Source organism: Prionailurus viverrinus, chromosome C1 (assembly GCF_022837055.1).
Source record: "Prionailurus viverrinus isolate Anna chromosome C1, UM_Priviv_1.0, whole genome shotgun sequence".
Lineage (NCBI taxonomy): Eukaryota > Metazoa > Chordata > Mammalia > Carnivora > Felidae > Prionailurus > Prionailurus viverrinus.
The window spans coordinates 96951864-96979554 of record NC_062568.1 but is presented as its reverse complement, the minus strand read 5'-3'; the positions used below and the strand labels follow the sequence as shown (position 1 = coordinate 96979554).

Below are 27691 nucleotides of genomic sequence, written 5' to 3'. Positions count from 1 at the left end.
AGCACTGGGGGGCTCTGCTGCCCTCTCTGTGCCCCCTCTGCTGCCCTCTCTGTGGACAGATTGAGCTAATTGAGCTCTTAGCATGATGTTTCAAACCCGCCCTCCTCCTGGTCAGCCATCTGGCTCCACTGAGCTCCCCATCCGCTTTCCAGCTTCACACGGGACAATCAGCACCCCACAATGTAGCATCTCTGGATGAATCCTCACTCATTGTTCTTCTCTACAAACTTTCTTGCCTGTGTGGTCCTTGATTTTGACAGCATTGTGTTCACCCAGTAATCTAGGACTGGGTGTCCCTCAGCCTGAATCAGCGAGCACAGCTCGTCAGGTCCAGGGTGGCCCTCAAATTGTCATTGCCTCTCTCCCACTGCGATAGCCATTCTGACTTGTGTCGTAGGTCAGCTGAACGACCACTAGCTGGTCTGTATACCCTTCCTTGAGTTCCTCACCCACCTGTCTGTCATGTCACTTCTCTCTCTGCTGACCAGTCTTCAGGAGCTCCCCAGGCCGGCCTACTGAGGACAGCATCTCTCCATATTATCTCCAGGTCCTTCTCAGTCTAAGTGGCTGCCTGGAGGCCCCCTTTTCCTTCTCTAGGTTCACATTCTGGCTTCCATTGCCCACACACTACCCCTCAACACACCATGCACTTTGACATACATCTTGGGCCTTGACTCCTCTTGTTACCTGTGCCTGGGACTCCTTCTCAGCTCTGTCAGACCCAACTCAGATCTAGTCTGTAAATGGGTCCTGGACCATCACCCCTTCTTCTAGGTCCCCAGTCATGCATATGCCCTGGATACTTCCAGCTCAACAGATACAGAACCGAATTCAGCCTCCCTACCCCATTTCCCCTCCTGCTCACTGGGATCACTGTCTAGCCAGCCTGTACCCCCAGCCCCTTAGTCTCTGACTCCGCTGCCCTTCTGGTTCTGCTTCCAAGAAACGGTCAAGTCTGTTTCTTCTGAGCCACTGCCATAGCCACCTTCTCAGCACTGCCCAGAGTCTGCACTCTTGTGTGACAGGTCTTAACTCAAATGGAAGTTGGACCATTTTACACTCTCACTTTAAAGGCTCTAATATCCAACAGCTCCCCGTAACTTGTCAGATGATCTTCAGAATCCTAAATGCACTGGTCAGAGTCTTGCATGAGGTGGGCCAGCTGCCAGCCAGCTTCCCCTGCAGCCCCTCAGTGTCTCACCCCTCTCACGAGGGTGTCTGCGTTTTGGCCTCTGAGCTGGTCCCCAAATCCACAACGCCACTGTCCTGCAGCTCCCACTTGGCTGGCACCATTTCTTCTTCCAAAACCTACCTCAGACTTCACCTTGGGGTCCTGGCCTTTCAAACATCCGTGCTGGTCCCAGCCAAAGCAGTGTCTTTGCTTGAGTGAGGGTTACACTTTTTTTCACACCTCCCCCCATCCTGATGTTTTCTGTGGTCCTCAACCATGCTTCAGCTGGTCAGAGGCAGACAGCAACACTCATAGTTAAATCTTTCCCCTTTAATTCTCTATCTCTGCCTACTTTCCAGCTTTGAACAATAATAATATTCAATAATACCTTGCATCAGTGTATTTCAGAGTAAATTTGACACTTGTTAAAGCCCTTTTGATAGGACATTTTTACACCAAAAACATTTCCAAGCAGTTGCATCAAGATATCTGTATCATTTCCATCATTAGTATTTATCATTGTCAAATATCCGCAGCCTCAACCCAGTCTCTGATCTGAATAGAGGAAAGGTGACAGGCACATCCCTGAGCAGCAAAGCTAAAAGTTGATTGATTGATTGATTGATTGATTGATGACAGCGATTTTCAACTTTGACTATCCATTCTAATCACCCGGCCCTGCCTCCAGAAAAATCTCACTTAATTGGTCAGAAGATTTTATTTATTTATTTATTTATTTATTTATTTTTTTTTTTTTTTTTTAACGTTTATTTATTTTTGAGACAGGGAGAGATTGAGCATGAATGGGGGAGGGTCAGAGAGAGAGGGAGACACAGAATCTGAAACAGGCTTCAGGCTCTGAGCTGTCAGCACAGCTCGAACTCACAGACTTCGAGATCATGACCTGAGCCGAAGTTGGACGCTTAACCGACTGAGCCACCCAGGCGCCCCTGGTCAGGAGATTTTAAAAGCTCCCCAGGCTATTCTGTGTCAGCCAGTCTTAAAATCCCCTGTTCTAAAGCTCTTAGCAGGAATACTACTTTATACTGAGTAGTTCATGTAATGATTTTTGTACAAATTAGACATTTCTATGTTGGAAACATTTTTAACTACTGCCTCAAAATACTTGTATCAGATTATTAACTTCTGTTTCCAGCTATGTATGGTAATATCACCAGCCCCACCCATCTTTGGGTTGCACAGCTTGGGGGAGAGACAGCTATCACTGGGTAATAAAGTTAAAAGTTGGCTGAGTGGCTTAAAGAATCTGGTTTCAGTGTTAGTGGCAGTTGCCCAAGGAAACCACAAGTGCCCACCAGCCTGCTCTGCCTCTCTCTCCCCTCCCCCAGTCATGCTGCTCCAGAGGGAACCTGTGTTCGGGGAACAACTGGGAAACCAGACCCCGCTGTCATCTGGCCAGTTACCTGATCAGAATCTTAGACATCAGAATCTTTGGCTATGGCGAAATTGCAGGGCTCAGTTTAGGCCCAAAGGCTGATTGTGAATCCAGGTCTTGAGATTTTGTCTCCTGCTAGAGACAAAACTCAGAGCAATGAGGAAGGCATTTAGGCTCAGAGTCACATGGGGGGACCGCCCAAGCACCCAGCCACCGAACAGGAGGAGGAACTGGGGCAGGAACCGTCCCCACCCCCTCCACCCCACCAGCCCCCCCAGTGACCTCGTCCTCTAGTGAATACGGCCCACTCCTAGTCCTGGAATTTGGTGCTTGCCTCCTAAGTCATTCTATCAGGAAGAGTAAAGATGGAGAGGTGGACAGAGACGCAGAGGAATTTTGTAGGAAAGGATGTTGGGAGCCTCGTAAATAAGACCTCCCCACCCCTTAGTCATGGGCCCACAAATGGGCAGAAAAGGCACTCTTACTGGCACGTACTGTGCCCTAGGTCAGGCACGTCGTTCACCCAGTAGGTATTCTGGAGGACCTGCTGTGGGCCCGCACCGAGCATGGGGCTACAGAAGTGAGCAGGCTGTGGCTTCTGCTCCTGAGGGTGTGGGAAGGGAGGAAGCCACACAAACAGGAAGAGCTGGCGTGCCCTCCCACACCATGCACACCAAGCGTCCTTGCCACCATCCCCCCAGGACCCCTCACCTGAGAAACTACCTACCCCACATGCTGACAGATTCCTCTGGCCCCTCGTCCCGGCTGGGCCAGTCACAACGGCCAGCTACCATCCGCCTGCAGCGGCTCCGCACGGGCTCGACTCTGGGGCTTCCGCACAGATGCCCCGACAAGCCGCAGTCCTGGGGGTGGGCTTCCAGGAGGAGAGGGAGCTCACGGCTGTTCTGATCCGTTTTCTTACATGTGTGCTGGTGTCTTTGCATCTACAGTTTCAGCTGTGCACAAAGAAACCAAGCAGTTCTTCACTTTATATAACACCCTGGATGATAAAAAAGTTTATTTGGAAAAAGAGGTAAGAATCTGTATAAAAAGAAAGTAACTTAATCAGATGAGCAAAGACCAGGGCTGTCGACCCCAGGAAGTTTGAAGGATGCAGTCAGTGTGAGCAGAAGGGGCACGCACCGCATGCCCAGTGCTGGGTTACAAAGTTAGTAACAGACACCTTGCTGCTCCTGTGGCCTGTGCCAACCTGGGACTGCTCGAGCTGTTTTGTCGTGCCCTGTGAGAAACAGGGTTCACATGGAGGGGGCCTGGGTTGGTGAGACTTTATTTGAGTTTTAAAGGAAGGAAAGGGGGCGCCTGAGTGGCTCAGTCGGTTAAGCGTCGGACTTTGGCTCAGGTCATGATGTCACAGTTTGTGGGTTCGAGCCCTGCATCAGGCTCTGTGCTGACAACCCAGAGCCTGGAGGCTGCTTGGGATTCTGTGTCTCCCTCTCTCCCTTTGCCCCTCCTCCACGTATGCTCTGTGTCTCTCTCTTTCAAAAATAAACATTAAAAACAAATTTTTTTTTCAAAAAAAAAAGAAGGCTAGATAAAAGAATCAGCTAAATAAAATGGGGATGATGGGCTTATTACAGTATACACGAGGAATCTAACTTTTTAATCATCAGGGGCCAACAGGAGTGAAAAGGCTCGCCATGGGCACAGATACCCCCTCCGCATTACTCTGACACTCAGGATTCAGGGCTCCCTCACAGTGGACAAGTGATTAGAGCAGGGTGTGCAGCTATGTTTAAAAAAAAAAAAAAAAAGGAACAATGTGGTCTTCGCGGTGGCAGCACAGTGGAGCAGAAAGAACACATGCTTTCCAGTCGAACAGATTTGGGTTTTAGTCTGGCCTTATTTTCCTCACCCATAAAGAGGGCCATGCCGCCCACTTCATATGATCATGTTGGAGACAAAACAGGAAATGACTGTGAAGTTCTTACATCTGGTGGGTCCCAGTGCATGTTAGTTCCCACCTACCGCCTCACCTCGAGGTCAACAGAACTTTTTTCCATTTCATTGTCACCTTGCAAGCTGCCTTGCCTCTTTAATAAGAGCCATACTGCAGCTTCGTCTTTTTCCTGTCCCCAGATGGAGGCATGTGTAATTAGTGCCACCTTCATTGGCTGTTGTCAATCAAACCAGATCAATCTCTCTCTTCCTAGAGGACGCTTCTTGAGGGAGGGGCATTGAGTTCACTTTTTCTCTGTCCGGGGGTCGTACATAGTGATGGGCACATAACAGGCATTTGAGAAATGCTTGACTGTACGAGTGGAGTGCATTTGATGGGTTTTACATCAGACCCGGGAGATAGTTCTGCCACACACCTTGGCCTTGGGGTCTTTCTACCTAGTGTGGGAAAGACTTGCCAACGAACTTAGGGGCAGGCCAGAGCCTTCTTAGAAAGCCCATCACCTTCCTTCAACAGCAGTGTTTAAAGTTGGTCCGTTCTTTGTTTTGTTTTTTTTTTTCATGTTTAATTTTGAGAGAGGGAGCATGAGTGGGGGAGGTGCAGAGAGAGAGGGAGACAGAGGATCTGAAGTAGGCTCCATACTGACAGTAGCAAGCCTGATACGGAGCTTGAACTCACGAACCGTGAGATCATGACCTGAGCTGAAGTCAGACCCTCACCCAACTGAGCCACCCAGGTGCCCCTGGTCCATTCTTTTAAAAACTAGGAGTATGCGGCGGCTGGAAGCTTTTAATTCCAAGCCATATTCACATAGAACTTTGCATTTGGTTAAATTGTGCCTTTTATTCCAAATCCATTAAGGCCTGTGCTATTTTAGCTTTCAAACATCCCTGGGGAGTCGCAGGGACAGGAATATCATTTCCGTGTTACTAACTGAAGTCCAAGTACAATAAATCACAAGTTGAGTTAATAACACAGCCAGAAAGAAGATCTAGGGTTCTAGACCCCGAGCTCAGAGCCTTGCCCTGGACTGCAGTATTGGGGCAGAGAGAGGGTCCTGTGCGTGTGGGCTAAGGTGTTCTCCACGGGAAGGGGGCCTTGAATGATGGATTCCCACAGAGACTCTCAGAGCCGCCCAGCACCTGGCCGCATTGGGGAGCAGCAGGATGGGCGTGTCCTTGTTGTGCACCCTGACTGATCCTCCGCCAAGCTGGTAGCCCTGAAAATAAAGTACAGTGTTTGGCAAGAGAGCAAGGACTGTGGCGGTAGCTGCCCGAAGAGCCCTCATGTTAGCTTAGTGTCTTCTCAGTCGGAGTTTAGGCCCTTCTGTGGCCCGTCTTCCTGCATTCCCGGAGTCCTGGGCTGTCGGAAGGTAGATGCTCTGGGAAAAACTGGGGGGCTTGAGACCGTGTTGCTCTTTTTCTCATGTCCTTTTTTTTCTTTTTTTTTTTAATTTTTTGAGAGAGAGACAAAGTATGAGTGGGGGAGGGGCAGAGAGAGAGGGAGACACAGACTCCGAAGCAGGCACCAGGCTCCGAGCTGTCAGCACAGAGCCCGACATGGGGCTCGAACCCACGAACTGGGAGATCATGACCTGAGCTGAAGTCGGACGCCTAACCGACTGAGCCACTCAGGCGCCCCTCTCATGTCCTTTTATTTCCGGAAACAAGGTGTGTTCCTCTCAGCAGCAGTGTCCAGAGACAAAACCGCGTGTGGTGGTGGGGGCGGTGCAGGGTCTTTCAACCTTTTGCTTACAGTCCCCCCCCCCCCCCCCCCCCCGCTTTCTTCCTCAGATTAGCCTGCTGAACTCAATTCATGAGAACTTCTCCCAGTAAGTACCGGCCCCCCTCCTTCCCGTCACGACCTTGGTGCCCCCTGCACTTTGTACTCCTCTCACCTTCGATTTCACAGGGGTGTGACTAAGACCGTGCTAGACATGTGGCTTTTACACTTTCTCCCTCCTGCCAAGTCCAGGCGTGTCTCAGCTCACGTGGTCTCTGCGTTCTTGCAGAACTACGGTGATGTTAGAGTGAGTTTGAAAGACACCAAGGAATATCTTGGTTTGGAAAAAGTTAACTTGCAAGTAACTTACCGCCTCACTACCGTAATCTCTTTGTATGTCACTTTTGTCTTGTTAAGATTAGATCGATACCATTTGTTCTGGGGCACGTAGAGATGCTTTAAGATTTAGATAATGAACTAATCTGATTTTTTAAAAAGATTTTTAAAACCTTATGATAGATTTTGTTTTTAAGTCAATGTGCATCTTCTAAACCACTTTATTCAGATAAGAATTTTTTTCTCCAAAAACTGTGTGGCAAGGCCTCCCTGTACCCAAGTCATACCAGCGCTTAAGCATGCCCAATGGTAGCCCCAGTGCTTGCTGTCTGTAAGCACCCTTCCTTTGCTTCCAGCACAAACCTCTCTTATCCCCTGGCAGGTGACCAGTGACTAAGATCTTCATGAATTACCAACTCTAGATTTTAAGCTTCATTTCTAATTAAAAACAAATCAAAAAAAAAAAAAAACCCACAGTTCGGTGGTAAGATTCAGCTTCAATTAGCGAGTTATAACCCTGTGGCATTTCTAAAAATGGCGCCTTCATCATCATTTCCTGATAATTGGGAGAGGCTGCAGTGTTTGTGATGTTTGTGAGTGTGTTTGTGATGAGCTCTGCTCTGTCAGCCCATCCTTTGGAAAAATTCTCAATCCTTGCGTCTGTGTGCTCCGACCCTTCTGGTGCCATTCCCAGTGCACAACAGGAAGTGAAGGACACCAGGAAAGCCACTGGTTTAGCTGCTGCTTTTAGAAACAGGACCAGGTTTCCCAACCCCAGTTTTAGGAAGATCTCAGAATATGTCTGCCAGTCTGGAGCAGTGCCTGCAAATCCCCAGATTTCTAAAAACAAAATGGAATCCATTTCCTAGGCAGTGCATGTCATTGTCAAAGTAAAAAAAGTTTTTGTTGGGAAAAAAAAAAAAAGTTTTTATTGATTTTAATGATATATTGTTTTACTTTAAGAAAATACATTATCACTTAAGAAAATTGTAGAGAAAGTGACAAAAAAGATTAATATTCAGTTAAGAGATGAAGCTAATTTTTGTGCCTTCCTCGGAGTTTAGAATCTTTAACTGCTGGGGACCTGGGTGCCTCTTGGGACATCATCTGGGTATGGGGAGGACTCCCTGACACCGCCCCCTTCCTCAGCATCCTGTGTGCGAGTCGTAACTCCGCTGATTTTTCTTTCAGAGCCATGGCCTCCCCTGCTACCCGGGACCAGTTTTTACGTCAGATGGAACAGATCGTAGAAGGAATTAAGCAAAGTAGAATGAAGGTCAGATGGCTTTTTTCCTATAATACAACCTGGATTTCATACTAGTTTTAGAGAAGGCCCTGGGAAGAGCAGGCCTCTTGTGGTTGACCTGGGGATGTGCTCCCGATCCTGAAGACACATCTTCAGTGTCTACAGGGTGGGTTCCCACCATACGTCTGACCCTGCAGTGGGCAGGGCCAGCTCCAAAGGCAGCTGGTGTTCCAAGGCAGCTCCTAACAGTGGCTCCTGTGGACTGAATACCCACTGTGAGCTAAGCATGGTGCTATTCCTCCTAAAAGCCTTCTTAAGCAAGTAGTGTTACCCCCATTTTATAGATGAGGAAACCCACTTTCACCAGTAGGCTTCCTCTCTTACCCAGAATCTCTTCTTCACTGGATCTTTGGCCTGAGATTCTACCATTAGAGATTCATTTCTTAGGATCTTGAGAGCATTTTAGTTTTCAGAAGTCCTCTATAAAAAATGCATATAATTGTCAAACTGAATTCTAAAGTGAGAGGATATTATGCCTCAGAAATCAGAAGAGAGAAGAGGAATTGATAGGTGTTGTGGGAGTTCTAGAGATAGTTACAGAGAATCATTCAGCCTGGGGCCAGTATGGGGTTTTCATCACTTTGTGGCTGTGCACTTGGGCCATTTTGATAGTAGTAAGGAAGATTTGATGACTCTCTGGAAACCAGATGTAGTTACAGTTTTCTACTGTGATAACCAGATGAATCCTAACTAATAGTTCCAAATCTCTTACTTTTGGTCCACTTAAAAAATGGATCACACCAGAGTGGTCCTCAGGCATGGCAGTAAAACCTTCTGGGGACTTAGGTCATCTCTCGTGAGCTAGGGGCAGAGTGGTCCAGTGAGCCACGCCAGAAGGTAAACACATGAAGGAAAGGATACCGGTAGGACTTGTCATCATAAGAACTCACAAAAAACAGACATTCAAGTTGCCTGTAATCTCATCTCACAAGAGATGAACTAAGGGCAAAATATCTTTATATCCCTTTCCCTAGAGAAAGGATTAATCTCCCCATTAATGACTTCAATAAAATGATGTCAGTGGAGCAAAAAATAAAATTATCACTTAGTGGCAAGACTATTCAGCCACAAAAACGAAAGCAGTCATGAGAATGTACACATACCCAATGCAAGACAGTCCCTTGATGACCTAGGGTGTAACATAGAAGGAGGACAAAGAATCTAGCTAAGTGCAAGCCTTTCACAACCCAGATCCCAGCGTGGTGGACCTTTCCACCCTTGCCATGCTCCTCCTTGGGGAACTGTTCTTGTCCGTAGGAAAGGACACTAGGAATTTATTGGGTTTTTTCCTTTGGCTTCCCCTTCCTGTTTACCAGGAGATAAGTTGTAAAGATGTGGCGTACTGGATGGGTGGTCAGGACCATGGGCAGAGAGGGCTCTCTTTTTCTTGTCTGCATCCCCAGTGGCAAATACAGCACCTGACTGTGGTGGGCTTTTAAGAACTGTTTGCTGAGTGAATGATTTCATTCAGTTGACTCTAAAGGCAGTTCTCAGAGACGGTTTGGGGCAAGTTTGAATATTGACTGGCACTTCAAATGCAAGAAGTCTGTCTTTGCAGAACAACATTCATTCAGATGCATTTCTTTTGATGTGTTTGAAAAACCATCGCTCTCCCTATCCATGGTGGTACCTGCTCAGAGTGTATGTGGCAGGGGAGTCAGTGTCCTCCCAGAGCACGGACGTCCCCAGGCACAGGACTGGCAGGTGCAGAATATACACAGAGTAGAACATAGACCAGCAGTGCCTACAAATGATAGAGAAGGTGTTTATGGTGCATCGAAGGCTTCCTGAGTAAAGAGATAGTCACATACTGGCAGGCATTTTGACCTGATCCTGAGGAGAAGTCTCTGGATTTCTGGAACACTGAGAGCAGGTGCCCAGCGTAAGAAGGGGTTCCTGACCTAGAGTGTGAAGGGGGATAAGCAAGGCATGAGAACCATGTGCCTGGGTTAGGGGTGCTAGGACAGGGTGAAAATAAAACTCAGCCCTAAGCCAGCTCCTGATTCTGAGAGCAAAGAGGACCCTTACACTTCTTACCACCAGCACTCTAGGGCATCCAGTGTAAAGACAAAACAGAGTCTTTGCTGAATGGCTATTGTAAACCAAGTGACGTGCCATTCATACAATATTTAGTCCCACATATACCTATATACACAGGTAACAAAATCTGTGATCTAGGTGATATTACCCTTATTTTGCAACTAGGGGACCTATCTTTCAAAAAGGTTAAATAACCTGCCCAGGGAAACACAACAAGTGACAGGGGTAGGATTGCTCATTCCATTTCAGGGTTGCTACACCACCTCCCATGTGGGGTCCTGGATACACTGAAATTAAATTGATTATAGGGCCATGTTGTTGTTTTTTTAATGTTTTTATTTATTTTTGAGACAAAGAGAGAGCATGAGCAAGGGAGGGGCAGAGAGAGAGGGAGATGCAGAATCTGAAGCAGGCTCCAGGCTCTGAGCTGTCAGTACAGAGCCCGATGTGGGGCTTGAACTCACGGGCTGTGAGATCATGACTTGAGCTGAAATTAGACACTCAACCAACTGAGCCACCCAGGCACCCCTATAGGACCATGTTTATATCACTGGGACGTGGTCAGGCATGGCCAGACTTTCTGCTGGAGGACAGAGCAGGCAGGAAAGGCCTGGGGTCGATCTGCCTGCTGTGCTAGTTAGGAGGTAGGGACCCAGTGGAAAAAGTGTCTGGCAGCTGTGAGAACTGGGGTCCAGCAAGTAAGAGCAGTGGGGATTGTGGCAGGAACCATTTTCATTTGGATGGTATCAGGAAGCCTGCCAGAAGGGAGCACGGGACACACTGGGGAAGGCGGGTTACCAGACTCCAGACCTGGGCGCAGGCATGCGACAGGTTCCCACGTGCAGACCTATAGAAAGAGGAGAGCAGGGTCTCAGGATTAGGTCGCCAGGAGACTTAGGAGCTGTATACATGGTCAGGAGCAGACCGGGCAGATGAATGCCCATGTGGGGCGGGCCTTCCCCCGAGCAAGGTTGGAAAGGGCTGGGGGGGGGGGGGGGGGGGGTGCACCGGGTCACACTTCACCCACGTGATCAGCCCATAGCATGGCACGGGGCTGAGTGCCAAATATGGTGCAGCCCGTTCGACGTTACCCTGTGTCAACTGTGTAATCCCTCCCAACGCGTCACTCAGAAGCGCTGTTCGGACATCAGAAGACCAGTGAATTCATCCAGCGCGCTCTTGACCACCTGCCACCAGCCAGGCACCAGCTCACCACCATAACTTTCTGCCCAAATGTCACTTCCTCAGAGAGCGCTCCCTGACCATCCAGTCTGAGGATGCCACGCATGCTCCTCTCTGTCTCCCAACCCTGTCATTCTCTTCACAGTACTGATCACGGGTGTGAATTTGCACGCGGAGCTCTGTGTAAGGTGCTTGGTTAGTGTCAGTCCCTCTAGCATGCACCCTCCGTGGGAGCAGTGACATTGCCTCGTCACCACAGCATTTAGTGCCCAGGGTGTCCACACAGTATTTGTTGAATGACAAAGCTGTTAGGTACCTTAGGAGAGTCTCTCTAACCCAAATCCAACCTTTATTTATGAGGTCACCATCCTGGAAACAACCTTAATTGTGTGTGACTAGAAAGATGGGTGAAGTTAGCAGGGTGATCAGGAATATTGTATAGTTTTAATTGTAGGAATTGTACAATAGTGTGAGAAATACTTGTGCTAAATGAAAAGAGAACTCAGTTATTTAAATAGGAGTTTCTCAGGCTCAACACAATCAATATTTTGGACCAGGAATGACTATTCCTTGTTGTGTACATTGTAGAATGTTTAGCAGCATCGCTGGCTCCTAGCAGCACCCCTTCCTCACAGGTGTCTGTCCCCAGACATCGCCTCATGCCCTTTGGGGGGCAAAATAGCCCATGGTTGAGAACCACCAACCTGTTTGTTGTGAAACTATAATCACACATACACACACACACAGGAACAGTTAGTGCCCAATGATAGGAGAATTGCTGATTGAAGTAGACAAGCCTCTATGTAATGTCATGCAAAGACTAAATCCCAGAAGTAATGTATAGAAGGTAAATGAAGTCCACAGAAATGTTGGTAATACTCACCTTTTGGATGCTGCCAGCAGCCCTTGGTCACAATAGGCCTTTTGATCACCGTTTCCTGAAATGTTTCAACAGATGGAAAAGAAAAAGCAAGAGAACAAAATGAGAAGAGACCAGTTGAATGACCAGTACTTGGAACTGTTAGAAAAACAAAGGCTGTACTTCAAGACTGTGAAAGAGTTCAAGGAGGTAAGAGGAGGGTTGGGGAGGGCATGTAAGGCTATGGGGGTGGGGGGGGGGGAGGGGGGCACTGGGAATGGATTCTCTGGTTTTCCCCTGGTCCGTAATAGCAGCTTGGCGGTGTGATCCCAACAGTAACACACGACATCTAGGTGGTTCAGGACTGTGTAGTTCGGGGGCCCATCTTGAGTCTCGAATGTTTCAGAGACAATGATGTCTTTATTTTCATTCCTCTGACATTTAATGAGCATATCAAACTCACAAGGAAAAGCACTATCAGCCTGCATCCAGAGTCACTTGGAAACAGCAGTTGTTCTAAATTCAGGTCTGGAGGGGCGCCTGGGTGGCTCAGTCGGTTAAGCGGCCGACTTCGGCTCAGGTCATGATCTCACGGTCCGTGAGTTCGAGCCCCGCGTCAGGCTCTGTGCTGACAGCTCAGAGCCTGGAGCCTGTTTCAGATTCTGTGTCTCCCTCTCTCTGACCCTCCCCCATTCATGCTCTGTCTCTCTCTGTCTCAAAAATAAATAAAAAACGTTAAAAAAAAAATTTAAAAAAATAAATAAATAAATAAATTCAGGTCTGGAATAAGATGGGGAGAGACCTTGAGAAGCCTGTGGAAAGAATGAGTTTTGAACGTGGCGGGTTTGGATTCAAGCTCTACCGTTATCACTTACCAACTGTGCACTTGGCCAGTGACTTAATCCCTCCAAACCCATTTCCTCGTTGCTGGGTTCTATTGGGTCAGGCGAGGGATGAAAGCATCTAGCACTCTGTCTGGCTCCTGTCGTGCCCAACACTCAACTGAATTTTGTTGGTCTCTGTCATTTCTGCCTGCATTTGGGCAGGGTTTCTCTTCATGGGTCCAGACAGAAAAGTGTTTTCTCTTTGCTTAAGAGATTTTCCAGAAAAGAGACTTCATTTTGTCACTTTCTAGAGTATCAGCCACTTCATTTTCAGGAATTCCTCCCCCCTTTCTAACCCAAATCCATGTGGTTTCAGTGAGTTTGGAAATGGCTGAATATAGAGGAGCCAGAGGTGTAGTTGTATCCTGGTGTTTGGTCTACAGAATAAAAAATATAATCTATTCATACCAATAATTTTGTTCTATATATTTTTAGACTTTTCTCTCTTCCTTCCTTTCTACCCTTTTTCCTTTTCTACTTCTCTTTCCTTTTTTTTTTTTTAACGTTAATTTATTTATTTTAAGAGAGAGAAAGTACATGTGAGTAAGCAGGGGAGGGGCAGAGAGAGAGAGAGGGAGAGAGAGAATCCCAATGCAGGACTCGATCCCAGAACCATGAGATCGTGACCTGAGCCTAAATCAAGAGTTGGACGCTTAACTGAGCCACCCAGGCAACCCTCCTTCCTTTTTTTTTTTTTTTTTTAATTTAACTTTTGGGAGCCACAACCCATAGACATTTTGAAATCTTTATACTTTCCATAAATGTTCTTCCAGCTCGTACCAGGCCCCTGGAGGTATATCAAGACCCAGTCCCTATGTCAAGGAGCTTATTTTGTGGTTGGGGGACAGATAACAAGCTAGGAAACAGAAACCCTAGTAAACAAGTATTAACATATAAGAAGTAATTTCACTTTTTGCCAGGGGGTTGGGGGTACTAATGGAGATGGTGTGGTTAGGGAAGATCTCTCTCAGGTGAAGACTTGGCCATGGGCAGAGCAGGAGTGAGACCTAAGGCCAGGCAGCATGGGAGAGTGACCAGGTGGTGAGGTGCTCTTGGTAGGAGTCCCTTGTGGTTAGCAGAGGTTGGAAGGGCTAGTGAGCTAGCGGGCAAGGATCAAATAGGACCTAGAAGAGTTCTTTTTTGCCTTTGAATGCAAATAACTCACCAAGAGAAAAGGCCCAGTGGAGAGGAATTACATTTCAAATATTGTTGGGACATGTCAGCACTGCCCTTTTGACAGCAGAAACAAAAAGCAGGTAAGTTGGGGAGGATGAGTATAAGCTGTCAAAATCAAAGCAAATAAAAGCGAAATGGAAAAGCTCAGGGCTAAAGGCTTAGGGTGACCTCCAAAGGCAACAGTTCCTTCAGATACATTAAGCATCAAGATTTCTGTCCCGGCCTCCTCAGGCACAGACACTCGCATGTCAGAGGGCAAGGGAGGGTCTCTCCAAGCCGGCTGAGACTCCTAGACCATGTCCTTGCCCATGCCTATTTTCTTCGGTCCAAAGCAAGTTGGAGAGATAAAGGGGAAGGAGAATATAATATGTCCTTCAGACAGCTACATATATTTCATTTAAAGGACTTACCTTTTGGGGAAAAAAACGCATACTTTCTTGTTTTTCGACATTAAAACTGATAGTATGTACTCCTTTTTTTTTTTTTTTTTAATGTTTTACTTGGCAAAACTTTAAAATTAGCCATCGCATGTCAGTGTCCCCACATCTCGAACCTTTTCCATAAGCTCCTCTGAGGTAACCTGGCCCCTCTTGGAGCCCCCACAGGTTGAGGGGGAAGCGACAGTGTAGGCCGACTCCCCTCCAGTTCCCACCCCATCCCTTCAGCCAGGCTGATTCTGCTATGTTATGTATTGCGGTACCAGTCAGATCTCATTGGCAATAGATGCACAGTTTGGGAAGGCAGACTTTCATCCCAGGGCAGAGTCTGGGATGATGAACCCTCTCTGTTCTGCCCTCTTTCTTTGTCTCTCCCCAACCTGCCTCGTCATCTACTCCTGGGTTCTAGATTCCCACCGTATGCTGGTCTCTGGCACTCATCACTTCGTGCAGAGCACAGTTATCATCATCCAGAGCATGGCCCTTGGCCACATTACTACTTCCGCTTCATTGGATTTGGTTTCCTCCACATTCATCGAGCTCAGTGGTGCCCCTCGTCCTGACTCCCAGCCTCCTCTGGTATCGAGACCCCTGACCGTGTCCAAACTCCCACGGGCTTGCTCGCCCCAGCAGGGTTTGTTAACAGCAAGGCTGCCAGGAAACAGCACATACTCTGAAATCAGTTTAATGGCCAAATTGCATTAATTAACTACGTCCCTGAAGCACAGCCTCTCCTAAGGTCACCGACCCAAGATTTCAATTCTAGCCCAGCGCTGAGGAATGCAAACCATACATTTTCACGAAGCTGGCTTTGAGCGCATAATTTCGAGGGGGCTAAAGTGCCATGTCTAGCACATAGTGGGCCCCATACGGTCTTCAGTAGGAAAGAAACAGAATCAAGGGAGGTATTTTCCCCTTTCTTCTAGAAAGAAATGCCTAAGGGACCCTTTCTGTATGTGCTTTGAACAGACAGACAGTGTCATTCTGTGGTTTCCCAAAAGGCCTCCAGTAGCTTGCATGAAACTTAATCAGGGCTCACACATACCAGGTACAGCCAGAGAGTTCAGGCACCGTCTGAGCGTTGTGTGGTCCCCAGAATTATTCCTGCTGGGGACCCTGCCACAGGAGCACTTGGATGCTTCTGAATTGTTTTTGCCTCATTTGAAAGTAGAAGTGGGTGACAACTGAATGTATTTAGTCATTGTTTTGTTGTTTTATCTTTTTGTTATGGAAATTTTCAAAAAATACACAGAAGTAAAGAGAGTAGTTTAATAATAAATAGTATGACTACCTGCCTGTTCTTGTTCCATCCCCCCCCCCCGCACCCCACCCACCTCCCCCCCTGCCACACACACGCACTCAGTCTTTGGCTGGAGGTTTCCTCCCCAAGCAAGTCTCAGTAACCCGTTTTAAAAAGGAAAACTTCGTTCTCTAGTCCAACAAATGTTACTCAACTTCTTTTTCTTCCCACCCCCCAGGAAAAAGTAACTGCCTCCCCCTCCAGAAACATGTGCTCAAAGAGTGTTAGAGTACTCTGCTTCTGACAGAATAATTCAGCCTTACCCCAGGCCCAGAGCCCAGCTATTCCCCAGCTCTGAGGAGAAAAATAAGTACCTACAGGGGAACTGGCACTTAGCAAAAAAAGGGCTACTGCAGACACGAGCCACAACACTGCCGGAAAGAACAAAGGGCCTCCGGAGAGCTGAGAGCACATAGCCAGGCCCAGAAAGGTGGAAACATTGACTCTTGGGTTCTTGGATGCAGGGGGTTGAAGGCTGAAAGAATTTCTTCCCCACTAGGAGAATCCCCAGGAAGCATGGCTACTGGAGGCCTGGCCTCACTCTCAGGCCTCAGGCCTCAGCCCTCCAGCTTGTGTGTCCAGGCCCTTCCCACTACCATGTGCACCTCTCAGTTTAAACAGGGCTCCTGGTGACATGGCCAGAGGAAGGAGGGGACACTGTTTGCCAGCAGATGGCGGTGTCAAGGATATCCTGAGCTGTCAAGTCCAGAGGGAACAAGAGGGAAGGAGGATGCCTAGTGAGAAGCTTTGGAAGGTGTTTAAGGAAGGGGGGATACAAAGCGATGCAGAGGTGACCTTGCGCCACTGGACATCAGATTCCACACACACAGGATGGCACCCGTGACCTCCCTCGGTCATCTCCCTCAGGACGTGCAGTAATGGATTTCAGACAGCTCAGTGTTAAAAGGGGAGGTGTCCCTCGATGCATTCTCTCACCCTGTGTCCTGTGAGTTTCTTTCTTAAAGCCAAGGATATTCTTGACCTTCACTGTTGTCAGAGTAAGAACTTTGCTGTGTGTTCTGCTTGCTGTGTGAGCTGGGTCACTCCTTCGGCGGCTGGCTCCAAGGACCTTGCCCCTTTCTTATCGTAGTGGTCGAAGATTGGAACATAAAAGTGTCTGCTTTCTGCTGCTGTCCCCTTGAGCATTTCAGTGACTTCACGAAGTCTTGCGATGACTGTGCCTAATCCTCATCCAGTTCTCAGTCTGACAGCCCAGAAGCCAATTGTCATTATAGTTGTTTTGGCACTGAATCAGGTGCACGTCTCCAGGAAGTTCCGTCGTGCTGGTGGCAGCGTGCAAGGGGGCCGGTTTAGTCAGTCAGTAGCTGTCTCTCCTGGGACTGGGGAAAAGGTAGTAAGACCGTCAGGTTCACGTGGGAGCTCATGTGGTCACCACCTCTCTGCATGCCGTCTCTCTGTTCCTTTCCAGGAGGGCCGCAAGAATGAGGTGCTGCTGTCCAAGGTGAAAGCCAAGGCCTCCTGAAAACTCCCAGACGTCATCGTATGTCATTGTTTTTTGTTTTTTGGTTTTTTTTTAATGCCATATATCGACTACAGGCTGGTGAAGTGGTTCCAAACACTACAGTAGAGAGATGCACCTCAACACTCTGGGTACTTCCTTCCTCCCATTTGCTTCCGTTTCATCTCTCTGATGCCGATGGAATCAGACAGTATGCACCTGACGGCTTGGATAATGCCCGTCGTCCTATGAAGAAATGTGGGCAGTATTTGTTCTGTGTCGGTTCAACTTTTGTTTCTCCAGTAACATTGCACATATGAAGGTACCTGTATCTGTATGGACTCTCTGAATAAAAAGGAATTCGTTTGTTCAGCAAATGTTAATTGAGCAAGCAGTCAGAAGTAAACCCTGAGGGAAACAGACGTGTAAAACACAGGCCCTGCAGCTCAGGCCCCAGCAAGGAGCCTGGGGAGCAAACGTAGCCCGCTGGACCCCAGAGCTTGATCAGCTGAGATTTTTTTTTTTTTAGTAAACAAAGGCTTTTAGCTGAACGACCAGCCCATGTGAGTGGTGGTCTTGTAGGCCTTTCACTTACCTGTGTGCCTTTTGTTCCTGACCGCCCCCCCCCCCCCGCCAGATGCCAGCCAGCGGTCGTAATGGTGTAGCAACAAGAACGAGAGCTCAGTGGCCGCCGCTGCTTCTGTTCTTACACAGTACTCAAGTTTACTTCACCAAAAATTGCAAACAGGGGCCTCACACTGAGGACACCTAAATAAGCATGACACCTTCAGACCCTGTTTCTCTCTTGAGTCACGGCCAGATGTGGCTGGTCTTGTGCACCCCCCTCATTAAGAGCACATTCCGTGTGCGCCACATCTGGGCAGATCATGGGCGGAGCACAGAGGTGAGACACAGACACACCATTCACCGAGGTCCAGGGCAGCATGTGATAGATCCCAGAGCGACTGGCCATGAAGAGAAACCAGAGGGCGCTGGACGAGGCAGAGCAGTGAGGTGTGCAGAGATCTGGGAGGCTTCGTGGAGGAGGCAGGATGTGGGCTAGGTCTGAACGGAGAGTTGCATGTTAATAGGCAGAGACAGGTGGGAAGGTCAATTTGGATAAAGTACAACTATAGTTAAAAACACGAGAGGGCGCAGGGGGAGTACAAGTGTGTTTCTTGGGAAAGGAGTAGATAGGCCCGTCTCTGCAGGAAAGGCAGGCTGGGATCAGCTTTTGGGAGCCCTTGAAGGAAGGCAGAGTGGTCAACTTGACCCTCTGAAAACGAGCAGTCCAAACCAGACACGGAGCTCCGCCTGCCCTGGCTGCCCGGGGTCTGGCAGCTCAGTCGTGTTCAGTTAACCCCCGTGTGAGGTTTGCTTCATTCCGCATAAACCTTGCAACCGTACTCATCAGCAGGTTTGGACCATGAAACAGAAAAGCTTACACGTGTCAGGCAGGTAGGGCATTCGGGGCAGCCTCAGGAACACCATGTTTTAGTTCCCTAATGTATGCATTAAGCAGATGTGATGTGGACAGCCTGAACGCTCTCGCGCTGGGTGAACAACACCCGTTGGTGTCTGCGCCAGGGCAGCGAGGCTTGTGTGATGAGGCTGGAGCAACACTGTGTGATCTGAAGCAGCCCTGTTCCGAGTGTGCTCTTCCCAGGCCGTGTCTGTCTCCCTCCGGCTGCTCCCTCGGCCGCAGTCATCTGCAGATTGATTTTTGCAAGGGCCCCGTGAAGCTGAAGCAAGTGACACAGCCAGAAAGCAGGTGGCTCTCTGAGGACAGGGGAGGGAGACAGCATTTTGACTGCACGTTGTTTTAGGTTCAGGGCAACATGCGTGTTTTCTTGTCGAGAAGCTCGTAGACCCATCCCTGACAACGCAGGAGCAGTTATGAGATGATGTGTGCAAAGGTGATGGGAGGAGGAGTGGGTGGTATTCTGGGGTTCGGTCGCCCGCCTCTCTGCTGTCGGGGAACGTATGGCATGACTAATCCAAAGCAACTAATAATGCTTTTTATTTATTTTTTTTTTTAATTTTTTTTTTCAACGTTTTATTTATTTTTGGGACAGAGAGAGACAGAGCATGAACGGGGGAGGGGCAGAGAGAGAGGGAGACACAGAATCGGAAACAGGCTCCAGGCTCTGAGCCATCAGCCCAGAGCCTGACGCGGGGCTCGAACTCACGGACCGCGAGATCGTGACCTGGCTGAAGTCGGACGCTCAACCGACTGCGCCACCCAGGCGCCCCTAATAATGCTTTTTAAAAGCGAGGGCGTGTATTGGGCTATGTTTCCAAAAAGTTTCATTTGATTGTGTTTTGGTATAGGGGGGTATCAGAAGATCTGTTTTCCCCTTTTAATTCTACAAGACCTAATACAGGTTAGTTCCTATTCCTTGGATGCTTCTGGAGTTAGACCACAGGAGCCAGTCTCGAGAACTCCATGTTTGCCACAGATGACCCACAAAGTGCTAATTGTCTTTGTGAGTAATTAGGACACTTAAGCGTGCCTTACAGCCAGGCCTTACAGGTTCAAGTGATGCCCGAGGCCCCCTTCATTTCAGAAGCGACTCAGGGGAGTTCCTCCCAAGACATCTTATGTGCCCGGAGTATGGCCGCGTATTCAGCTAAGCCCACAGACTGTTCTGGAATTAAAAAAAAAAAAAAAAAAAAAAAAAAAAGCAGCAGGGACACATCCTTAAGTTACTTTTATGAAATGAGGAATGAGGTTTCTCCAGGAAGCATTGAGTTGTCCCTGTTCAGCCAGAGCAGTGAGCTTGTTTGGCAGCCTTCCTGGGGTTGGCCACCGGGTGCCCTGACCTTCTCCGCCAGCCTCTGGGCCAGGGGCTATCCTCCCCCACATGCATCGCACGGAGTGCGTGGGGCTGCCTTGGTTTAAACCCCAAGCAGAGCTGCTGAGCAGTCCAGACTGGAGGACCACAAGGCATCATATCTCTTGTCCTTGGCCCGGATTCGGTCTCAGGGGTCAACTAATTACACTTAGAGGGAGGTGCCGAATGTTAGAGAATGCTGCCCAGACTCCACAGGAGGGTCTGTTTGCGTTTTGAACAGAGAGGGCAAATTCTAAGTTAGGCCTAAGTCCTTGATAGAGCCTCAGGTGTACATTTGTAACTAGGTCCTGGTCCGTTGCCCATATCCTGCGGGTACCCAGGTCCTGCCACTGTCTCCAGAGTCTGGCAGCAGGCCCGGAAGGCAGAGGGGCTGGTACCGAGAGCAGACCCCTCTCAGGCCGAGGAAGCGCTCTCTGGCGTAGCTCTTGGGACCTCCCGAAACCAGGAGCAGAGGATAGGGAAGGCCTCAGGCAGCCCTCTACTACCTCACCAAGCACCGTCCCCAGGACCTCAGGCTGGATATTGATGGCCCCGACCACATCTGCAGGGACCAAAGCAGACCTGCTGGAAAAGGCACTTTGGGCAGCAAGCAGTGGCCCGTAAACCTGTGCCGCCTCAATTCCCGTCACCTGGGCATGGCCTTGTCCTGCCCTCTGTGCAGGTGACTGACGATCAGTGCACAAGGGAAGTAGACGTTCTAGCAGTAAGCTTTAACGGTTACTTTGACTGGGCCTGAGAGGCAGAGTTGGCTTGAATATGCTTTGAGGAAGAACATTAAGGAAGCACTTTATGATTTACTTGTGGCCGGTGTTGGCTTCAAGGCACAGCAGTTCAGTGAAGAACCCCAGCAGGGTGAGGTGCCCGTCGTCTGTCCGTGTGGCTGGGCACGAGTCGGGGGGTGCCCTATGTGAAGCGTCTTCAGGGCCCCCCAGGCCTTGTCTTAGTCCTTTTCCCCAAGTCCAGAGCATTTCTTCTAAAGCACATGGCGGCAGGCCAAAAACACTGTGTAGAAAATCATGTTGTCACGGTCCCCAGTCTTCTCATGAGAAATGTGTAAAAGCATTGGGGGGATCTAGTAGCCGATCTGTGGCTCATTTGACAATGTGGGGAATACTCTGGGTTTTCCACATCAGCCTTACGTCAGTTCCTCAAAGGCGCCAAGCTCACAACCTGCCCGTGGCTCTTGTCCTTGCTGTTGCCTCTGCCTGGACCGCTGTTCACCCAAGATCGCGGGCAGTGGCTTTCCCTGACGGCCCCATCCTCCGCAGACCCGCTCACTGTCGGCCTACAGCCCTGACCACGTTCTGCCCTCTCCCCTGCCATCTGTCTTGGTGGCACTGTTTGATCTCTCAGTCCTTTGCCAAGCCTGTTGCCTTCTGCCCAGAGTGGAAAAGCAGTGAAAGCCGGGAGCTTGGAGTCTCCCCAGAACCTGGCTTGGGCGAATGGCCAGGAAATCCTGGTCGGATAAAAGAGCTTCTCTAAATTGCGACTTTGCATCCCTGTATTAGCAGAGTTCAGACGGAAACTTCATCTGATTTACGCTTAGTTTGAGTACAGGGAGACCATTTGATTCAGCACCTTGAGAGGATCTCTCAGAGTGTGTTTGTCATAGTCTAGCCTCGAAGCTGGGGATGACAGGGGTGTCAGGGTTTCAAACCTTTCAGAGGATTGCCTTTCACATGTTTCCTCCCCCCATACGGTGGGAGGGAAGTAGAGGGAACATAGTAATTTGAGAGATCAGATCACGAGTAGGCTTGGCTCACGGTATGTCATGAACCTAAAGGTAACTTGACTGGTTGAAATGACTCAGCCGCATGAAGCCAACAAGTGGGGCACAGCGCTGGGATGCCGTGTTGGCAGAAGTAGCAGCCGCACAGCGTCCGTGGAGGGCAGCTGACGGTATCTATGGCAAGTGCCAACGCACACACTCTTTGAGCCAGCGATGCTGCTTCTAGGAGTGTTTCCTACGTACGAGGATTTTCACCGCAGCATTGTTTGGAATAGCAAAAAGTCAGAAACTGCCACCAACATAGGGCAATGGTTAAATAAAGTATGGTGAATCCACACAGCGGGGTGTTCGGTTTATAAGAACAGAGTCGCTCTGTATGTACTGCCATGGGATGATCCCTAAGGTGCCTGGTCAAGTGGGGGAAAGGGGGCTCTTGGTGTGCTAGTGTTTGTTTTTGGAAGGAGGAAGAGGATGGAGAAAAATGTGTGTTGATGGGTGTATACGCGTGTGTGCGCGCGCACACATATATCATGCACACCTGCTCGCATATGCCTCGAATATCTCTGGGAGGGTGCACGCGAACCTGTCAGCCTTGCTTGCCTCTGGGGAGAGGGGTGGGAATGACTTTTCACTGTATACCTTTTGTACCTTTGGAATTTTATACCATGTACATGTATTATCTATTCAAAAAAATAAAGTTTTTAAATTTTAATTTGATTTCATTTTCTACAAAATAGCAACACGACAGAAGATTCTTGTTGGGTAAATCTGCTCTCCTTAGGAATTTAAAGCCCTAGCCCAAAGTAATTAATCTCTCATGTTCTTGGGTCTTGGGGGAAATAGGGAAGCAAGAAGGGAGCTACCTTCTAGGTAGGACAGCTCTAGGGAGATGGTTCTACTCCAGGTGTGTGTGTGCATTGGGTGATGGGGAGGGGACAGGAACAGGGAAATGGGACCATGAAGTGGCTGTACCCTGGGAACAGGCCAGGGTGGCTGGAGGATTGCTTCTCTCTCATGAGGGTCACGGCACAGCCCCGTTCCTCTGGCTCTCAGGGTGCAAAAGATGGAGATAGCACCCATGAGTCATGGCCCAAGGGAGCCGTGCCTGCCCCCCATGGAGACCTGCTGTGGGTGGGCTTTACCTCACCCCTCTCTCCGGCAGAACTGATTGTGTCCAGCCCCAGGGGGGGAGTCATGACGGCCATTCTCAAATAGACTGTTTCTGTTGGCCAAGAATTTGTTTGCGATGGGCATCTAAGCCCATTTTGGCCCCATCATGCTTAGGGAGGGGAGCTTCCTGCTTGGTGGTCAGATGCATTCGGAGAGCTCCCGTTCTTGCACATTGTCGGGGAAGGACAAGGTGTCTGGAGCAACCTGGGCCATCTTGAGACCGTGAGGAGAGAGAACCCCCATGGACTGAGCTTGGCAGATGGAACAAGCCGGACTTCCTGAAGGCACGGCAGGCCTCTGAACCAACCTGGGGACCCCACACCCCCATACTTCAGGTTCCATGAGAAAAATAACTCCCATTCAACCAACAAATAGTTGAACTTCGACTGGGTCAGGCCCTGGGAATGCAGCAGTGGACAGAGCAGACGAAAAAACGTGCCTTCACTACCCTCCCGTGGGGGAGCCGCGCAAGGAGGGCAAACCGGGTAGGGCGTACGGCATTACTGCCTCAGCATGCTGACTGCGGCCGAAGGCTCGGGAGTACCTGGCTCGGCCATGATGGTTGCAGTGTTACGAGGAGTTAAGGACCACCCTTACATTCTTTACTGGCTTTTCTTTCTGGAAACTTCCCCAGGGCACCAGTTAATCTGCTGGCTACTGGAGACATCACACCTTGTCAGGGCCGGCCCAGCATCAGCGTCCTGGTGCCATCCAGGCTCACCATAAATGTCACCAGAGCGCCTGCTTGCAAAATGCCTCCTGTCCCTCACTGCCTGTTCCATCTGACTCTTAGCCGCCCTAATTTTCTTTTAATTCTATAAACCTCACGTTATTTTGTATGCCTCTGTTTTATTTTTGTCATGTGTAAGCTAGGTGTGGGTCCTATGGCTTAAACGCTATGGGCAGCTACGCTGCTCTGCGTGAATATTGGCACCTTTGGAAGATAAGGTTTATGTGGTCTCGGCTTGATTCGGGGAAGAAACCATGTCTTGCATTTTCTAGATTTGTGGGCTGTTGGGTTTCAGAAGTTTGAATCGCTATTGTTTTTATGATCAAAACGTCCCGTCCGGAAAAAACTTTCTCGGTTGTTTGTCTTTTCTTTTGGGTATCCGTGTTCTCAGCATTAGATAAACATCAACAAACAAACGCACGACCAGGGAGGGAGGGAGCCGCATGGACACCCGTGTGAGGGAGATGCCAGGAAGAGGGAGTCGTGAGGGGAAAGGCCTCGGGGTAGGAGCGGCCGTGTTAAAGGGGAGAAAAGTAGCATACTTTATCCATTACATATGACTACATTATAAAATAAAACAATTGGTTTAGCCACAGCCTTCCTACAAGCCTAGAACTTTGAGAAACCAGATTCTGACGTGAAGACACCGTATGATACCTTAATCAGGAAATGAATCCCGACAGGGAAGAGACTAATTCCTCCTACATCCCCCCTACCCCTGTCTTAGTTGTGTTCCTCAGGCAGATTTGAAGCAGAAGAGAAACATGCTTATTAAAGAAGTTCCTGGAATGTTCATTTTATATCGGATACTTTGCCAATAGACTTATTTCTAATACTCTTCTTAAAAGGAATTACAGGTGCATCCTTACATGAAGTCAGTCATCAACTGATCTGTTTCAGAAATCTATGCATTTTGTAATTAACACTGAGTGGTCAGGGAAGGCCTCACTAACTGAAGAGAAGATTCAAGTCTGAAAGGTCCAACAGAAGTTGCCACCAAATTAGCAAGGAAACAACCTTCGTTTCCAAAGGACTCAATGTACATCATTCCTTCTGCCTGGGATGCTCCCATCATGACCCTACGTTAAGTCAAAGCCCAGGCCAATGGAACACAATCATAAAGCATCCCACCCAGGGGTAAGAGTAAACAAAACATTCCACAAGTCCCCCGCTCCCGCACCCCCCCTCCCACCACCCTCCCTCGATCCTTCCTCTAAGGCTCCTGCCTAGAATCCAACTAGAACGGTGCAGGCAGACCCACTAAAGCGCGTGCAGGTCTCATGCTGCAAAACGGGAGCCAACATGGAAACATGGAGTCCAGGCCGACTTCTGTTGGCTCCCCTTCACTGCCCCGTGCTTGGATGCAGGCAGCCCGGGGTCCACACACCAGTTCTGCCAGGTGTTCCTGTGTGACCAGATGCGGGCTACTTCCCCTCTCGGAACGTGGTTAAATGAGAACAATACCTACCTTGAAGGATACATGTAGGATTAAATGAGCATTTATATATGAAACCTACTACAACAGCAACACATGGCAGATAGGTGGTACTCTTAAAATTATTCCCGATTGTGTGTTTTATGAAGAGAGAGACAGGGAAGAAGGTCTTTAATGCCACCTAGTGTGATTCAGCCAAGAGGGGGAAATCCCCAATAGCCCCAAGCTTGAGCTCCAGCCTTGTAAAACACAACAATGTGCCTAGTCTTCTCTTCCCTGCCTTGGTTCACGGAGGATTTGAGGTGGCTTTTAGGAAATGCACAGAATATGAGAGGAAAATACAAATAGAACAGAAAACACCAGGATAGGGAAGCCCTAAGTAAACACTGGAATTACAGACTGGCTAGAAACATTAGACACAAATCTAGTTTGTGTAGGTTGCCAGTTCCTACATAGATTCCAAAGTTAGGCCAGAAATTTGGATCTGTTCTTCCTGATCAAGGGAAAAATGCAAACAGTCAAGGAAAAGTCCTCATTATCATAAAAAAAAAAAAGGCCTTCACAAAGAATGGAGCAGATGACTACATTTTTATGTGAAATGCATTAACAGGTTTCATAAGACTAGTTCTTGAGGGGCACCGGGGTGGCTCAGTTCATCTGACTCTTGATTTCCGCTCAGATCATGATCTCATGGTTTGTGAGTTCAAGCCCCACGTCAGGGTCCACACTGACAGCACAGAGCCTGCTTGGGATTCTCTCTGTCCCCCTCTCTGCCCCTCCCCTTCTCGCTCTGTCTCTCTCTCAATATAAGTAAACTTCTAAAAAATTTAAAAAGACTATTTCTTGAAGCATATTCCAACGAAAATAACATTCCAAAGTGACTCCAAAAAGGCTGTCGTAGGGACATGCGTAGCACCTGCGTGATGGGCCATTCTCCAGCGGCAAAGAGGTAGTGGGACCACAGTCTCTGCCCAGACTCCCTTTGGAAGCTCTCACCTGAACGGGGCTGACATGCAGCAAAGCTGGGACTGTGGATCGTCTGAGGTCTTACGAGCCCTCTATCGTAAAAACACTGAGTTCGGTGAACAGGTTGTTCCTGACTCATTCGATGACAGGATCTGATCTCAGTGTGAGCTATTTTTAGCCTTTTCTCACAGTGTAAATATTCATATATTTCACTGCACAGTTTGAGTAGAGACTGCTGCCCCCACCCCAGCTGGGGGTGTTATCTAATTTATGCAACACACACCATATTGCCTTTCTAACACTTAAAAAAAAATTCTAAACTCCAAAGCCTATCTGGACCCAACGATTTTGGAAAAGGCGCTGTGGACCTGTATACTCCGGTCAACCCCAAAGTACCAAATCCCAAAGAATATCTACATACCTCAGACATCCAGTGAGCCAATGGCGGAGGGGTCTGTTTTGTGTACATTGAAAAGCATAATCGGTAGGCAGCCAGCACTTCTCCAAAATCAGACTGTGGCCAGCATGACTTGGTCCAGGAATCCCCCTCATCCAGGCCCTCGGACCCCTCCATTCCTGGGCCGCATTTGGTATTTTCAAGAAGGCCAAGATCCACTATGGAAGTTGGGAGGCTGTTGTATCTTAGTTCTACAGTAGGTGTCCCTCTTTCAAAGGCATGTGTGTGTGTGTGTGTGTGTGTATGATCAATCATACATACGAATGATTCTGAGCCTAGAAATAAATGCTTCAAAAGTATTTTTATTACACATACAAATCCATATGCTGAAGAAGGTGGGAACATTTGTCACAACTGCTCTCCCTTGTACAGAAGCAGAGAAAGGGCCCCACCGGGGTCCTCAACACTGGCGACACGGTGAGATCACTTGGGGAGATTTAAAAAGCACTCATGCCTGCAATTCACCATGCTCCCCGCCACCCCTGAAATGCCTGTTTAATTGGTCCAAAGAACAATCTAAGCACCCAGCAGTGTCCCTCACTGATGAAAAAGAAAATCATCTGGAGAAGTCAATAACATAAATTGGCAGCCCTCTTCTCTGAAAGTCTCCTTCAGTAGATACGGCTGCATGGGACACTTCTTTTAAAAAACCAAAGTTCAAATGATTCCCGTCTCCCAGACTGGGATACACCACCTTGGAGGGTGGGGAACAGAAGTTGAATCGGGTGGATAGAGGGTGGGAGAAGGGCTGTTTCACAAACGAGACAGTCTCCTGAGTGGACCCCCAAACAGGCCCCTAGGCTCCGTGCTGCAGGGCCCCCCCCCCCCCCCACCGTCCCCGCTGAAGAAATAGGGTTTTTTGCGAAGGAAAGTCAAGCCGGCTTGGACTCCCCTGTCAGTTTCACCGGTCAGCAGTCACTGCCAGGAGCGCTGTCTGAAAAGGATCCCGGGGCAGAGGTCCGCTCAGTGGACAGACTGCCGCGATCGATTGGCAGTGTCTGTCACACATCCGGAAAGGGCACACCACAGGCTTGCCAGACGCTTTCTGCAGAGCCCTTGGCGTTGCTGCTCCTCCGGTCCAGGCCCAGCGGTGCGGCTCTCACACGTCAACACCCCGCCTGGGGGGAGAGGCTTCCAGATGACTGGGGTGGTGGGGGGGGGCA

The 27691-nt window shown here is 48.8% G+C and overlaps 1 protein-coding gene across 2 annotated transcripts in view; it reads left to right on the top strand.

The window, feature by feature from the left end:
- Positions 1 to 17563, top strand: part of CCDC93 (coiled-coil domain containing 93) — a 93073-nt gene extending 75510 nt beyond the window's left edge. For both annotated transcript variants that reach the window (XM_047870830.1, XM_047870829.1), the window contains exons 20-24: positions 3518 to 3600; positions 6279 to 6316; positions 7735 to 7819; positions 12027 to 12140; positions 17157 to 17563. In XM_047870830.1, the coding sequence (XP_047726786.1) occupies positions 3518 to 3600; positions 6279 to 6316; positions 7735 to 7819; positions 12027 to 12140; positions 17157 to 17210 (374 nt within the window). In that variant the 3' untranslated portion in view covers positions 17211 to 17563. The remainder of the gene's footprint in view (positions 1 to 3517; positions 3601 to 6278; positions 6317 to 7734; positions 7820 to 12026; positions 12141 to 17156) is intronic.
- The last annotated feature ends 10128 nt before the right edge of the window (positions 17564 to 27691 follow it).